The sequence below is a fragment of the Temnothorax americanus genome, unplaced genomic scaffold (genome assembly GCF_048541705.1).
Source record: "Temnothorax americanus isolate GAGA-0224 unplaced genomic scaffold, ASM4854170v1 Scaffold3, whole genome shotgun sequence".
Taxonomy (NCBI): Eukaryota; Metazoa; Arthropoda; class Insecta; order Hymenoptera; family Formicidae; genus Temnothorax; species Temnothorax americanus.
The window spans coordinates 964001-976977 of record NW_027509442.1 but is presented as its reverse complement, the minus strand read 5'-3'; the positions used below and the strand labels follow the sequence as shown (position 1 = coordinate 976977).

The 12977-nt window shown below is 33.6% G+C and overlaps 2 protein-coding genes across 2 annotated transcripts; one reads left to right on the top strand and one right to left on the bottom strand.

Moving 5' to 3' along the window:
• The first annotated feature begins 1032 nt into the window (after window positions 1-1032).
• Window positions 1033-8197, top strand: Kri (uracil phosphoribosyltransferase krishah). The gene is made up of 7 exons (XM_077411952.1): window positions 1033-1352; window positions 1930-1972; window positions 2539-2688; window positions 2768-2912; window positions 3006-3136; window positions 3246-3309; window positions 6674-8197. The coding sequence occupies exons 1-7, from the start codon at window positions 1225-1227 to the stop codon at window positions 6724-6726; spliced, it is 714 nt and encodes a 237-aa protein (XP_077268078.1). The 5' UTR covers window positions 1033-1224; the 3' UTR covers window positions 6727-8197.
• On the bottom strand, window positions 7150-11485 carry LOC143900518 (SH3 domain-binding glutamic acid-rich protein homolog). Its single transcript, XM_077411954.1, has 5 exons — window positions 11116-11485; window positions 10156-10338; window positions 9854-10003; window positions 9327-9367; window positions 7150-9224 (listed from the first exon to the last, which is right to left on the bottom strand). Exons 1-5 carry the CDS (start codon window positions 11158-11160, stop codon window positions 9056-9058), a joined length of 588 nt encoding a protein of 195 aa, XP_077268080.1. The 5' UTR covers window positions 11161-11485; the 3' UTR covers window positions 7150-9055.
• Between the last annotated feature and the right edge of the window lie 1492 nt (window positions 11486-12977).

Sequence of the window (12977 nt, the reverse complement as noted above, 5' to 3'; positions counted from 1 at the left end):
ACGTATCGAGTGAATCTTTGAAGGATATCCCGCATCTAAATGACCTTGCGTAATCTTGCGAAGTACATGACGGAAAACAATATTTCTATTCGTATGACCGAAAATAATAGCTCTCATCAGAGAGAAGCCCGAGAGAGGCCAACCCGGCCTTTTACTCGAACGAGCGAATTACGCGTCTGTTTTTTGAACGAAAAACGGAGTTTGTATTCGCGGATGCACATCAGCTGTTCGCACTCTCGCGATATTCATATACGCATTTCGAAGCAACAAGCTCGCTCTCTCGTTCGCGATCGTTTGCGATCGCGACAAGCAAAGTGCGAAACGTCAAACGCGCGATCTCTTTTCAATCGAGCTGTCAAGCTATTTAATCGAAGCGTCTTCCCGCGCGATTCACACTCCATTCGAAGAAGGAGACGTAAATTCCGATGTTATCGTTTCACTGCGACACGCGGAACAACGATTCCAGATTCCATTAAGTTTCGGATGTATCGCGCTTCGTATCATTTATTTCTCACGTATAATACATATAATTCACTCACCATTCAATCACGGCGCACCGCGGGAAGAGAGGAGATATCCGCCAAATCACAGCCGGCAGGGTGATATGTACGGCGCGACGTCCAGCGTCCAGCACGGCGTTCGACGTTCGCTTCGTCTAGCGACCGCATCTCACTCGTTTCACTCGACACGAAGAAGGAACGGAATATGTTCGGCGTACGTTCGGCTCGCAACAGACACACACTCCGTAACCGGATTTCTTTTCGCTCGCGAGAAAGTGATTACACGAGCGACAACGTCTCGCACTCGCACCGTCAGTCAGTCGTTCAACGCGTCACGTATTACTTGCGCCGCTTGCGCTTGCGCCGCTTGCGCTTGCGCCGCTTGCGCGCGCCCCTGCCGTCGTGCGGTCGGGGGAGGGAGGTCGAACGCGATTGGCTCGCGAGTCGAGCCCCCGGATCCGGCCAATCACGTTCCCCGCTCCGAGCCGCCGACTTCGGCCGCCGAAGTTCGGCGGCGCGGCGCAGGCAGTCTCAAGGCAGCAGCGGCATACCAGACGCGGCAGACGCCATTGGACGCCATACTCGGCCATAATCACACGTCAACACGCCGACGACTTGCAACTTGCAAACGATGGTGAAATAACCCGGGCTCGTCTTAACTTGTCCGTCGCTGTTCACAATTGTTTTGTCGGCACCGTCGGTGACGCGTGGTGGTGTATTCATCATGGGAAGCACGGATACTACGGCAAAATTGCTGAACGATAACCACGAGGTCGACGAGTACGGGACTAACCTAAAGATTCTACCCTGCAACAACCAGGTGAAAGAGTTGCAAACCATTTTACGGGATAAGTAAGTATTGTTCTCTGCGTTGAAAATTGTCTATTTAATTTTCTTTCTGTCTCTCTTATACTTCCTGTGACACAATGAAAAAATTGTGATCATTTATTAAATTTAATTTATTTAATCTCGAAGGAAACAGGGCTAAAAATAAGAGTCATTCGCTGTTCTTGATGCGAAAGATTTATTCAATCGTTGCTTTTTTTATATACTCATTACTACACAATCGTTAATTTATTTATATACTCATGTATATATATATATATATATATATATATTGGGTTGCTGGGGAAGTTCTGGCTGTTTCAAGACTTAGCAAAAAATCTGTTCACTGGAGCATTCGCGAAATTTCTGCTGTATAGGAACGTATAAAGGGAGGATATGTTGCCTGTGGATGGTGTCTACTTTTTGAAATGATCAATTTTTGGTTTTATACGAAATAAAAGTGCATGGTGTGTTCCTAAGGCGGCTAGAACTTTTCCAACAATATAATATATGATTCATTTAGATATATAAAATGCTAATGTTTTGTATAGATTGATTATTGAAAATATCTATGAGCTACTCGTTGACAGGCTTTATTTTATAGGAATACCACGAGAAGTGATTTCAAGTTCTATGCCGACCGTTTGGTAAGATATGTTTAATCTTGTATCTTTTACAATATTAAAAGCAAATACCGGATCTGTTTTCTATTGCTGCATTGGCTGTACTAATTTAAGAAGTATACATATACGTTAAAGTGTGAGAAATATACATATATAGATACGAGACTCATCCTTTAGGATCTGTTTCTGTTCTGCTCTTTCCATTGTGGAGTAAAAAAGATAAACTTTGAACTAGCGAAGCCAGTTCGACAATAGAAAACTGACCCTCGATGTATGTACGGTTCTTGATAAACGATTCAAGATAAACTCTGAACTAGTGAAAGCAATAGAAACCGGTGCAGCGATAGAAAACGGACACACTGTTTGAATTGTGTTGTAATTTAAACCAATCCAACTTATTATAGCATGCATATACATACATTGTGACATATTGTGCTAAAAGTTTTCTCTAAACTTTATATAGTTGACTAATTATCAATAATAGACATTAAAAGATGTATAGTGTGATTGTTGGAAGGCTGCTTTCTGATTTTTGGTTATTATATGAGGAAAGGAAGCCATTACGAGAGATTTTATTTGAATTGTTTTAGATCAGACTAGTTATTGAAGAGAGTTTGAACCAATTGCCGTTTACGAAATGTGTGGTGACAACTCCAACCGGTGCCAAATACAAAGGTTTAAAATATCAGAAGGGAAATTGTGGCGTATCTATAGTAAGAAGTGGAGAAGCTATGGAACAGGTACAATCTTAATTAATTCTAAGCGTACCAAGATCTTTGTACGAACTAGTTGCTAACTTACGAAATAATACTTTTATAGGGTTTAAGGGATTGTTGCCGTAGTATCAGAATTGGTAAGATATTGGTAGAGAGTGACATTGACACGCATGAAGCTAGAGTAGTTTATGCTAAATTCCCAGACGATATATCAGAGAGAAAGGTCTTGTTGATGTATCCGATAATGAGTGAGTATTGAAAAATATTCTAACAATTGAGAGTATGTTTGGCACCGAGTTGAAAGAAGATCATAATACATCTTATATTTACCGCACATATAGGTACAGGAAATACCGTTATAAAAGCCATAGCTGTGCTAAAAGAACATAATGTGCTCGAAGAAAATATCATTCTGTCAAATTTGTTCTGTACGCCAATTGCAGCCAAATCTCTAGTCACTGCCTTTCCTAAGGTGATTTCTGTTATTTGTTTGCATTTATATATGAGTTAATATTAATATTAAGATATATGATAATTTATATTTCGTTTTTTTTTTTTAAGTAAAATTTGATTTTTTACAGATGAAGATTTTAACGTCAGAGATCCATACTGTTGCGCCAAATCATTTTGGACAAAAATACTTTGGTACGGATTAATTATATTTCACTACTGCATAATTTGCTAAGAGACAAATATAATGCATAATAAAACGAGAAAATCAATTGAGAGTGATTATATGCTAGAAATAAATATCCTGTCAAAGCTAATTAATAATTAAAATTACTATGACTTTTAATAGTAATCTATAACAGTGAAAAAACTATATGTACAATGTCGGATGTTTTCAACAGATGTTCTCACATTCTCTATGAATTTTAGTTTTTTAAGTAATTATTTCAATATTTTTTTTAAATACATATTTAACTTAATATATTTCAATTTAATATTTCAAATATTTAAATATGACGTTGTAAGTAATGCTTTATTTACCTAAGATTAATTATATACTAATAGTGCATATTCTTTCTGATAAATAGCTTTGACAATTTTATAAAAATATCACGAAAGCATTTGTTTTGTAGAAATATACTGGAAAGTATAATGTAGATAATCAAATTTTTTTCCAACTTTGAATTATAAATTTTTAAAATATAAATCTATTAGCTGTAAGCATTCTCTTGATTTTCTCTATGTATAATAAGACTGTAAGTAATACATTTGTGTTTTAAATGTACTTAAAATTGACCGAATACCGAAATAATTGATATTTTTACAATGACATCTTTTTTAACAGTTTTTTAAAATTAGATAAGATAAAAGTTTTATTTTACATTTTTCTAATTCTTTTATGTTCGTAATAGGTACTGCATTATTAATTTTACATGTGCTATACTTAATGTCAAGTATTTGCATATAAAATATCTCGCATTAAGATAAGCTAAGTGTTATATGCGATAATACTTATCAGTTCGGGTATAGCATGTATACATATATATGTACACACACATCTTTTAAATACAGATTTATGGGATCACCGTCCCAGAGAAAAACAGACAATTTGATAGATAAATAATTAAGAGCTTGACATTACAAACATGTGTTTTCAAAATTATTTTATTTCCTTATTTCTTAAGAAAGATCTTTTCAGTGAACTTGAAAGGGTAAAGATCTTAACTGACATTATACATTTCTAAGTTGACTAAAGTTTAGTAATGTCAGGTTTTCTATGTACACATGAATATATGATATGTGTACAATATGTTTGTACACAAACAAGAGAAGTTATAAATAACTATAGCATGTGTTAATTAAAAAAAATTACAAAATATTTTTTATTTAGTTAAAGCATGTTTTTATTTTTTTATTCAGATATAATAGTATATAACTATCATTACGCTACAGATGTATGCGATTATCTTGGAGCATATAAATTTTGTGTGAAATAAGATTAATATACATTGTTGAATTTTGAGTCACGTACCACACACAAAGCATAGTTTTGTACCATTCTTAACAGTATATGCATAATCGAGTATTCTTTTTACACAATACATAGTTTAGTTGAAATAACATCAAAAGTTATTTCACAATTTGATTTAAGCATTGTCGAAGAAAAAGAATACCTCATTATATGTTATATGATATCTTAAAATAGTATATTATACATAATTATTTTTGCTACATATAGCTTACAGATATGTGAAAAATGTGCATAATACAAATGTCTAATGAGCATAATTTGTTTTATTAGAATGTATAATAGTCTTGAACATACATTGCATTGCAATGATTTTATGATTATATTTATGCATATATTCAAAATTATATAAAAAAAGCGATACACAATGAAGGGGCATATATATATATATATATATATATATATATATATATATATTATATAATCCAAGACTCTTACATTTTTTGAAGATCTGGTAATTTTAATTTATCTTTGATTGTTGCATTTTATACGTAATTGTAATGGAATATGTATTTGTATACAACATGTGTTGATATAATTATACAATACGTATTATTATACGTATTATATATTTCTTAACACGTTTTAGTCGGACTGGGTACAAACTTTGGTTTACAATAGTTTTACAAAGAATAACAAGATATATATAACATTTTTTGTTTAATATAAAGAGAATTAAATATTATAACGCACCGCGTAATTTATTTACCTACTTAATAGCATAAAATATACTGATTTACTCAAAGAGATAGTCCCTCCCAGCTGTCCGTTAATGTCAGTTAAGAACAAAAAATGATATATTTATAACAGGGATATGTATATTGGGAACTATTTTATGTATAACATATACACTCAGTATATAGAGACAAAAAATACAATTCGCGTTCAATAATTGAAAACTAGAAAGGAGCTTCATATACAACCGTATAAAGTTTTGATATCAGTAAAGATATGTTTAATTACATGCTCATTAAATGAGCTATGCAGCTTTTACATGTAGCAAGTTTTAAATAGAAATACGAAAACACAATATTTTCTGCAATTTTTCAGGTAATTATTATGCATTTGTTTAAACTATTAGAACTATTAAACTATTAGTATACAATTTTAAATCCAACATCTTAACGAAAATATAGATTTAGTATAAAGTCCCTTAAATTTGTTCTTAAATTTACATTATCTACGGCATTTTTATTAAAATATTTGCCTTATAACGTGCCTATGAAAAAGCTGCATTCAATAATTACAACAATATCGGTAAGACCAACAATTTTTATGTGATGTAAATTCCTGTTACTGGACATGATGTTTATATACATATGATTGTTCATAGATTTATTTACGTTGATAATTGTTTAACATTTTTCGCATCAGCAACAAGTTTGTTTAATGCGTTGTATGCGTAATATTGATAAATATAGATATATGTGCACAATGATTATTAATTGAATAACACGACAAATAACATCAGTAAAATAAATATAACTTTGAAACTGGACTACTTTTTATTTTTGTGTATTTTTTTATATTTTAATCTATATTTAGAGGAATTTTATTAAATATTATTATTATCGTAATAGAACATAGATCATTATACAGCACACAATTACTTATTATATTAATGATTCTCTATTAATATAATTAACCAATAAACACTAATTTTGTAATTACGTTCTTCTCTAATCTTTCCAATCGTGATTAGAAAATTTGTTCATTTTTATTACTGGTAGTGAAATTTTTCACTAAAAGACAACCTGATTTATTTTTAATATTCGTATAAAAGATCTTTCAGACTGAAATATCCTGTATATTTCGTTTTTGTTGATTAGAATTTCGTTATATAATTAATGTTACTGAGAAGAGAATATAAATATATAATGAGAATGATATTTTATATATTTTACTGTTGACAAAAACGCAGTTTAAAGATTTTTCACAAATATTATTTCGAAGTTTTCTTTATAGATTTTTTTATATATATATATACTTATTTCAAATTATTATAAAAACATTGATAATTATTGGTTTCAGGCTGTACTCGTGTTGTAGTGGAGACACCAAATATACAAGAGAAAGATAATTGAGGATGTAGTATCATTAGATATTGAACTGATCAAATAGTAAATTCAATTTATTAAGAATATGAAGGATGTTATAAAAACTTAGGTAAATCAATCAGATTATTTTTAACCTGAGAAAGGATAAAGAATATTTTTAGATGTTGTATATACCAAGAAGTGTATATATAAATTATGCACATAGCTGTCATAGCTAGTTTTTATATCGCTTTTCAAAGACACCAGCATATACCCTACTACAGATTTGTTATAAAGTTATATCTATATATATTTGAGTATCGTATCTACGTATATACATATATACTTACCTTATTTAATAACAGAAGACAAAGTTAATCAATTCCTCAAAACATATATTGTTATAGATCATATAATATTTATTATTTGGTCAAATATATTAGTAAATTTCAAGGATATATAAACGGAATCTTAAATGAATCATTGTATTTATTAATAAATTCTTGTATGCATGTAACAATGATTGCTGTTGAGCCATATATGTATATATATGTATATATACATATTAGTATATATACACATGTGTGTGAGTGTGCGTATGTGTGTGGGTGTAAGTAATGATTATTATTTTTGTAAATATGGTTATATCTAATGATTATATATCTCTAATATATGTTAAAATTTATTTTAACATTAATATTCAATCTTTATTGTTACTGCCCCCTCCCCCTCATCTTTGTAATGAGAAAGACATATCAACATGAATAAAACTTTGCCATTGCTCTCTTTGATTATAGCGGTAAATTATATGTAGTATCATGTGCGATATTAATAATAGATATATCATGTTGAAGAATAAAATTATAATAGCAAAAATAATGTTTTATTTCATTTATTTATTTTTTTAACAAAGCAACTTGTAGCAAATATTGGATAAAGCTTAATTTTTTTATGATGGAAGTATTGTTTGATATAGATAAGCAATAAAAGATTTATGCAAGATATTAATCTTGCTGAGCATAGGAAGAAAATGTCATGACTAAAAATAATAAGAGAAACAATTTATATAGGCCTTTTGTGATCGGTACAACTGCCACTATTATTACGCATAGCTATTTAGAGCATAACCAGTTTGAATAACATAAGATTTGTATACAGTGTTCTTTTTTTTAATTCATTGTACATTATCATTTTATGCCAGACATAAAAAATTTTTCGTATGATATATGTTAAAGTATTGATTGTGTTGTTTCAATAGTAGCAGTTGTAAGAAATTCTCTCACTTTTGCTTTACACTTTTTATATCGTTACAATATAATTTACAAGCATTGTAAACCAGTTTTTCCGTTTAAAAAAATAGAAATTTTTTTAGAGAACTTAATCGTTCGTTTTAGACACAAAGATTCTAATGATCGAATAGACTATTGAATAAGCATGAGTCATATACACACATATCAATGAAATGAGTCATGTACACCAGCATAATTTTGTCGTGCATAGAAAATGGAAGTTTATACTATAGAAAAGATATTCATATAATTCAGTTATAAAAATCTAGAAATCTTCTCTTTTGTTCTGTTCTTTCTAATAAAAAACTACTTCTAACATATTTAATATATAAGCTCAAAAAATCAATGACTTCTTAAAGCATACTTGGAAAGACTGTTTTGATTATCTTAACGCAAGAAATGTCCAAATACAAATTTTTCTAACAAGCCAAACCTATCTTTAATACTGTTGTGTTCGATTAAAAAAAAGAAGTATAATATAAATATCAAAATTTTTTTCTCACGTGTGTAACCAATCAATTATATCTAAAAATAAAAAAATGTTATTGTAATATGTATTTATCTATATATCTGTCCTCATATATCTCAAATGATATTGTGTATATGTATATGTTGCTATATCCTATATTTATTTTTGTACGTTTTGCACGCGGCAACAAAATAACGAGAAAGTTGCACGTGTAAAAGAAAAATATATACTTCAGTTCTATTATTGGATATGCTACAATGTATCGGGTATGGTGCGGTGCGAAACAATGCAAAAATAATAAACAAACGTGAGGATGTACATATAAAGATAGCGATATGAAGGAATTGTCTCATATCACCTAATCAGACCTGTGGCAAAACATTGGTGAAGACGCGTTTGATCTAAAAATACAAAGTATATTCTATATAAAAGAATGTTCCATGCGTCATTTATACTGATCATTCAACAGACTTTCTGCAATGCAGAATATTATCTTGGCAGTACCTTCGTTCAGCCTTAGTAATGTAATAAACGTAGCTTTGCAAAATACGTTTGTGGGTGGAAAAGGAAGGATGTCATTGTGTGGAATAGCCCAACTTTACACGGGTATATCTCGTATCTATTCCTCTTTCTCCTGGTCATCGGACTTTTCTTCATTTTTATCGCCACTATCTTCAGCGTGTTCACCTTCGTCGCTAGCGACTACTTTTGCCGCGCTATCTACTTCGGTTGGTTTAGAGTCGTCTAACGCTTTAGTCTCACTTTCTAGAGTTGTCCTTTCTGGTAAACTAGAACAGATAATTTTTAATCGCAGTATAGTTTACATGTGTTTTTAATTTGTTTCCATAGAATCCATAGTAATCCGTTTATTATTATAATATATCAATTACCTGTCCGAAAGTAATATATCTGCTTCTTTGTCCGCGGAGGGCTAAAAGGAACAGATTGCAAATATTAAATGTGTACAAACTACTAATAAGTTAGTAAATAAAATTAGGTAAAAATTAAAATAATTTTAAGGCTGCATTCCGATATTCACCGTCAGCAACTTTCAGTACTGAAAATCTATAGTATACGTGACGTAAAATATAGATTTGCAGTACTGACAGTGAATATCGGAATGCAGTCTATATATAACTAATGTTCGTTATAAAATAACAAAATGTAGTTGTCAATTTATATCGTCGTATATAATGTTGGCTCTTTTTCAAAGATATGCAAACAAGTAAATATAAAAATGATTTGTCATGTGTCGTACATGTGACACACAATAGGCATGACTGTAGTAATTGTCATTTCTATTTTGGCGCGTCGGAATTCTTTCTCATAAAGAAGCGGGGTATATCTATATAATTTAAAAGCAAGCTAAGACAAAGCTCTTTTTAAGTTTCAGTTCCGAACAAAGGAACAGCATTACCTCTCGACTTGAAGTATTCCCATTCTCTTGAATTCCATCACTCTGAGACTTCGAATCGAGAGTGATTTCTGCGGTACTCACTGCCGGCGTCACTTTTAGAAACTTTTCCAATTCGTCCATTTCGTTTGCTAAATCAAAATCTTCATAATCCTGCAAATTTAACCGCTTGTTTATCGTTTATTAAAAGTAACATTTTAAACCGTTATCTTCTAATGTTGTACGTGTACAATATATTTTAAAAATTACACTTGGCATCTGTTAAGAATAATAGAAATGTCAACGGCACAAAAAAAGATAATTACACCGCAATAATCATCCTCGTTAAATATCTGTGGTGGCAATGGATACTTGTTGTTCCTAGCATTACTGTTAGCTTGCATGAATTCTTTCTCCAATTCCTTGCCTGGCTCCGTTATATCGATGATCTCATATTCCACATTTTTACTATCTAGAATCATCATCACGCGTTGCTGTCTTTTCTTCACCTGTAACATATTTACATATAGTTAAAACTTTTCGAAATCTTTTTTAATTTATAACGTGTGTGTTACTTGAATTTGTTATAATCTACCTACAGGTAGCAAATATTAAAGAAAGTAGAACTTAATATTATATTTTACAACATTAAAATTATAATGTCAACTTTATAATATTCTCGTAATGTTTGTATGTTACAAAGCTTAGCTCAATTTCCATTAGAGTCAGAGTTGCATACAGCATCTGACGGAAAAACTCATGTACGGCAGAGTTTGCTGATTGCAACCGTCTAGTATTTTTTATTGATTGCTCCAAAATATCAACGGCAATAATTGCTACAGTAACCGCATTATATTTAACAGACGACAGAACAAGTTTGCCTTATCGGTAACGGAACTAGTCGCTATCAAGCTAAATATACGTGACAAATTCGACAACCGTCGCTCCTGATCGAGCCAGATAAACAGCCGCGAGCGCGAGACCCGTGATAAACAGCTGGACAACTGGCGTGACACCACCGTACGTCCATCGTCGAGGAGAGCGAGCAAGCGGAACCGATACACGCGCGAGGCGCGGGTGACAGTGCCCGAACATTAGGGCCGCTAATGTGCGGTGCCGTTCGCATCGTAACCTGATACAGAGCGGCGACGACGACGACGACGACGACGACGGCAACAATCGTGGTGACAACGACTGCCTGGCGCGCGCGGCGTCAGACCAGGCGCCGTGATCGAGTGTCGCGTGTCGCGACACCGGAGCCCGAAAGAGCCGCTGATGGCACTCACTTCCTTGTTACCGCTGATACCCGATACGTAGATCTTGACGACCATCGTGCTGGCTGGGCGAACCACCACCGGCTGTGCTCCTAGACTCGACGACGCGCGCCGTTCGCCGTTCCCCTCGCTGCACTGCGTCGCGCTACTCGCGCTGCGCTACGCTACGCTCACCGCTCCGCTCCGCTCCGCTCCGATTAGACGGCGCGCCGTACAGGCCGGACCGCCGGACGGACGACGACGACGTGCGGGGGGGCTACGGCGGACAGCCGACCACCAAACCAACCGGTCGCTCGCGACGGCGCGGCGCGGCAATGATTCCGCTACTTATTAGCCGCTCGCACTCGCAGACTCGCACGCTGATGACACACGCGTGACCGTGACGCACCGATCTCCGAACGGACGAGGAAAGCGGAGCCGGGGCCTCTAACTCTACTCCGGACTCCGGGCTGCTATACGTGTGGCCTGGCCTCTACGTCATACCGGGCCGGTTCCTCTTTCTCTCTACCCCAGGGATGGAACATGGAAGAGAGATGGAATGAGCGCCGCGATTCCCCCTTCCCTGCTGCGCTGCCTCCGCGAGCGGCGTAAGGAAGAAAAATACGCCCGTGTTGGGAAAAATAATTTTGCGCTCCGCAATGTTTATTGAATCTTCCCGTTCGGCCGCTTAATTCCGCGATTATGTAACGCGACAACGCGTTACGATGACGTACGTTACGTAATCGACGCGTATTTTTGGAAATTTGTAAAAAAAAAAAAAAATACACGAGCGATGACGTTTGTTTGGATGCATCGGGAACCTCGCGGACCGCGAATTCTTTGACTATAGCGATCGAATTATGTAACTTGGCATTGTTGATCGATTTGATTTGCTAAAAAGAAATGCGACAATTGATTGAGGTATTTTTTTTTAATGACCGCTGAATTTTGGTAGCGGGGACAGCTTTCGAAAAGATAATTGATTCGAAGCTCTTCAATTGGAGAAATCGAGTAAAAGTACATTACGAATTCGAGACGCGAAGACCCGAGATCTTTACTATTTAAAAATATGCGCTTGCGATACGTTTATGTGTACGTACGTTCCTGTGTTAGGTAACATTGTCGATAATCCGCCGTGTCGGTCGACATCGGTTCGAATAAAATTGAATTAGCCAGAGGGCTACTTTCCTCCATATGTGTAAACATGTGTCCATAATCTCACTCAAAATCCTCTAACTCCATATATCTCTAGTATATTGCAATCTGTCGTTTTATATTAGTTTTAAAAGCTACACTCTGTATTTTTCAATATGTATAATATATTTTAAGATATGTATGTGTGTCTTTTTGGAATTAAATATTTGCATATGTAAATTCTGAAAAATTCTTAGAAATATTATGCGATATTGAGAATTTTCTTTACCAGCTGGAAAGCTAAATTAAAAACATATATATGTTATTCTGTTGAAAGTTTGTTAAATTGTATTAGGTATATATTTCATTTTCAGAAAATACAATTCGTATTTTATTTTACTAAAGAATATCTTTTTAGTATGTATTTTGAGAGAGGATTGTATTTATGTATAGATAGAACAATTTTTTTATTATAATAATTAATATTTTGTTAACCCTTGAAAGCTACACTGGGGTCTCAGGGATTCCAACAGAATTTTGGAACTACGTTTGAAATTATTTATATTTTGCGTATTTTTTGCTAATAATTTTTTTTTTTTAATCAGAATTACCATCATAATTTTTGGAAAATTTACAATCGATTAAAAAAAAAAAAAAAAAAACACAAGACGATGATTTTTTGAAACTTATGAGCGAAAAATGGCTGAGATCCTTCAGCGGCTTACACGTATGCAAAAAATAAGTGTTGCCTGAGTAATATA

Coding starts and splice junctions, on each gene's coding strand:
- Kri (XM_077411952.1), top strand. CDS start 1,225: ATGGGAAGCACGGATACTACGGCAAAATTGCTGAACGATAACCACGAG. Junction 1,353..1,929: donor CAAACCATTTTACGGGATAA/GTAAGTATTGTT, acceptor TTTATTTTATAG/GAATACCACGAGAAGTGATT. Junction 3,310..6,673: donor TTTTGGACAAAAATACTTTG/GTACGGATTAAT, acceptor TATTGGTTTCAG/GCTGTACTCGTGTTGTAGTG.
- LOC143900518 (XM_077411954.1), bottom strand. CDS start 11,160: ATGGTCGTCAAGATCTACGTATCGGGTATCAGCGGTAACAAGGAA. Junction 9,368..9,853: donor GGAATACTTCAAGTCGAGAG/GTAATGCTGTTC, acceptor TGTTCCTTTTAG/CCCTCCGCGGACAAAGAAGC. Junction 9,225..9,326: donor GATATATTACTTTCGGACAG/GTAATTGATATA, acceptor TATCTGTTCTAG/TTTACCAGAAAGGACAACTC.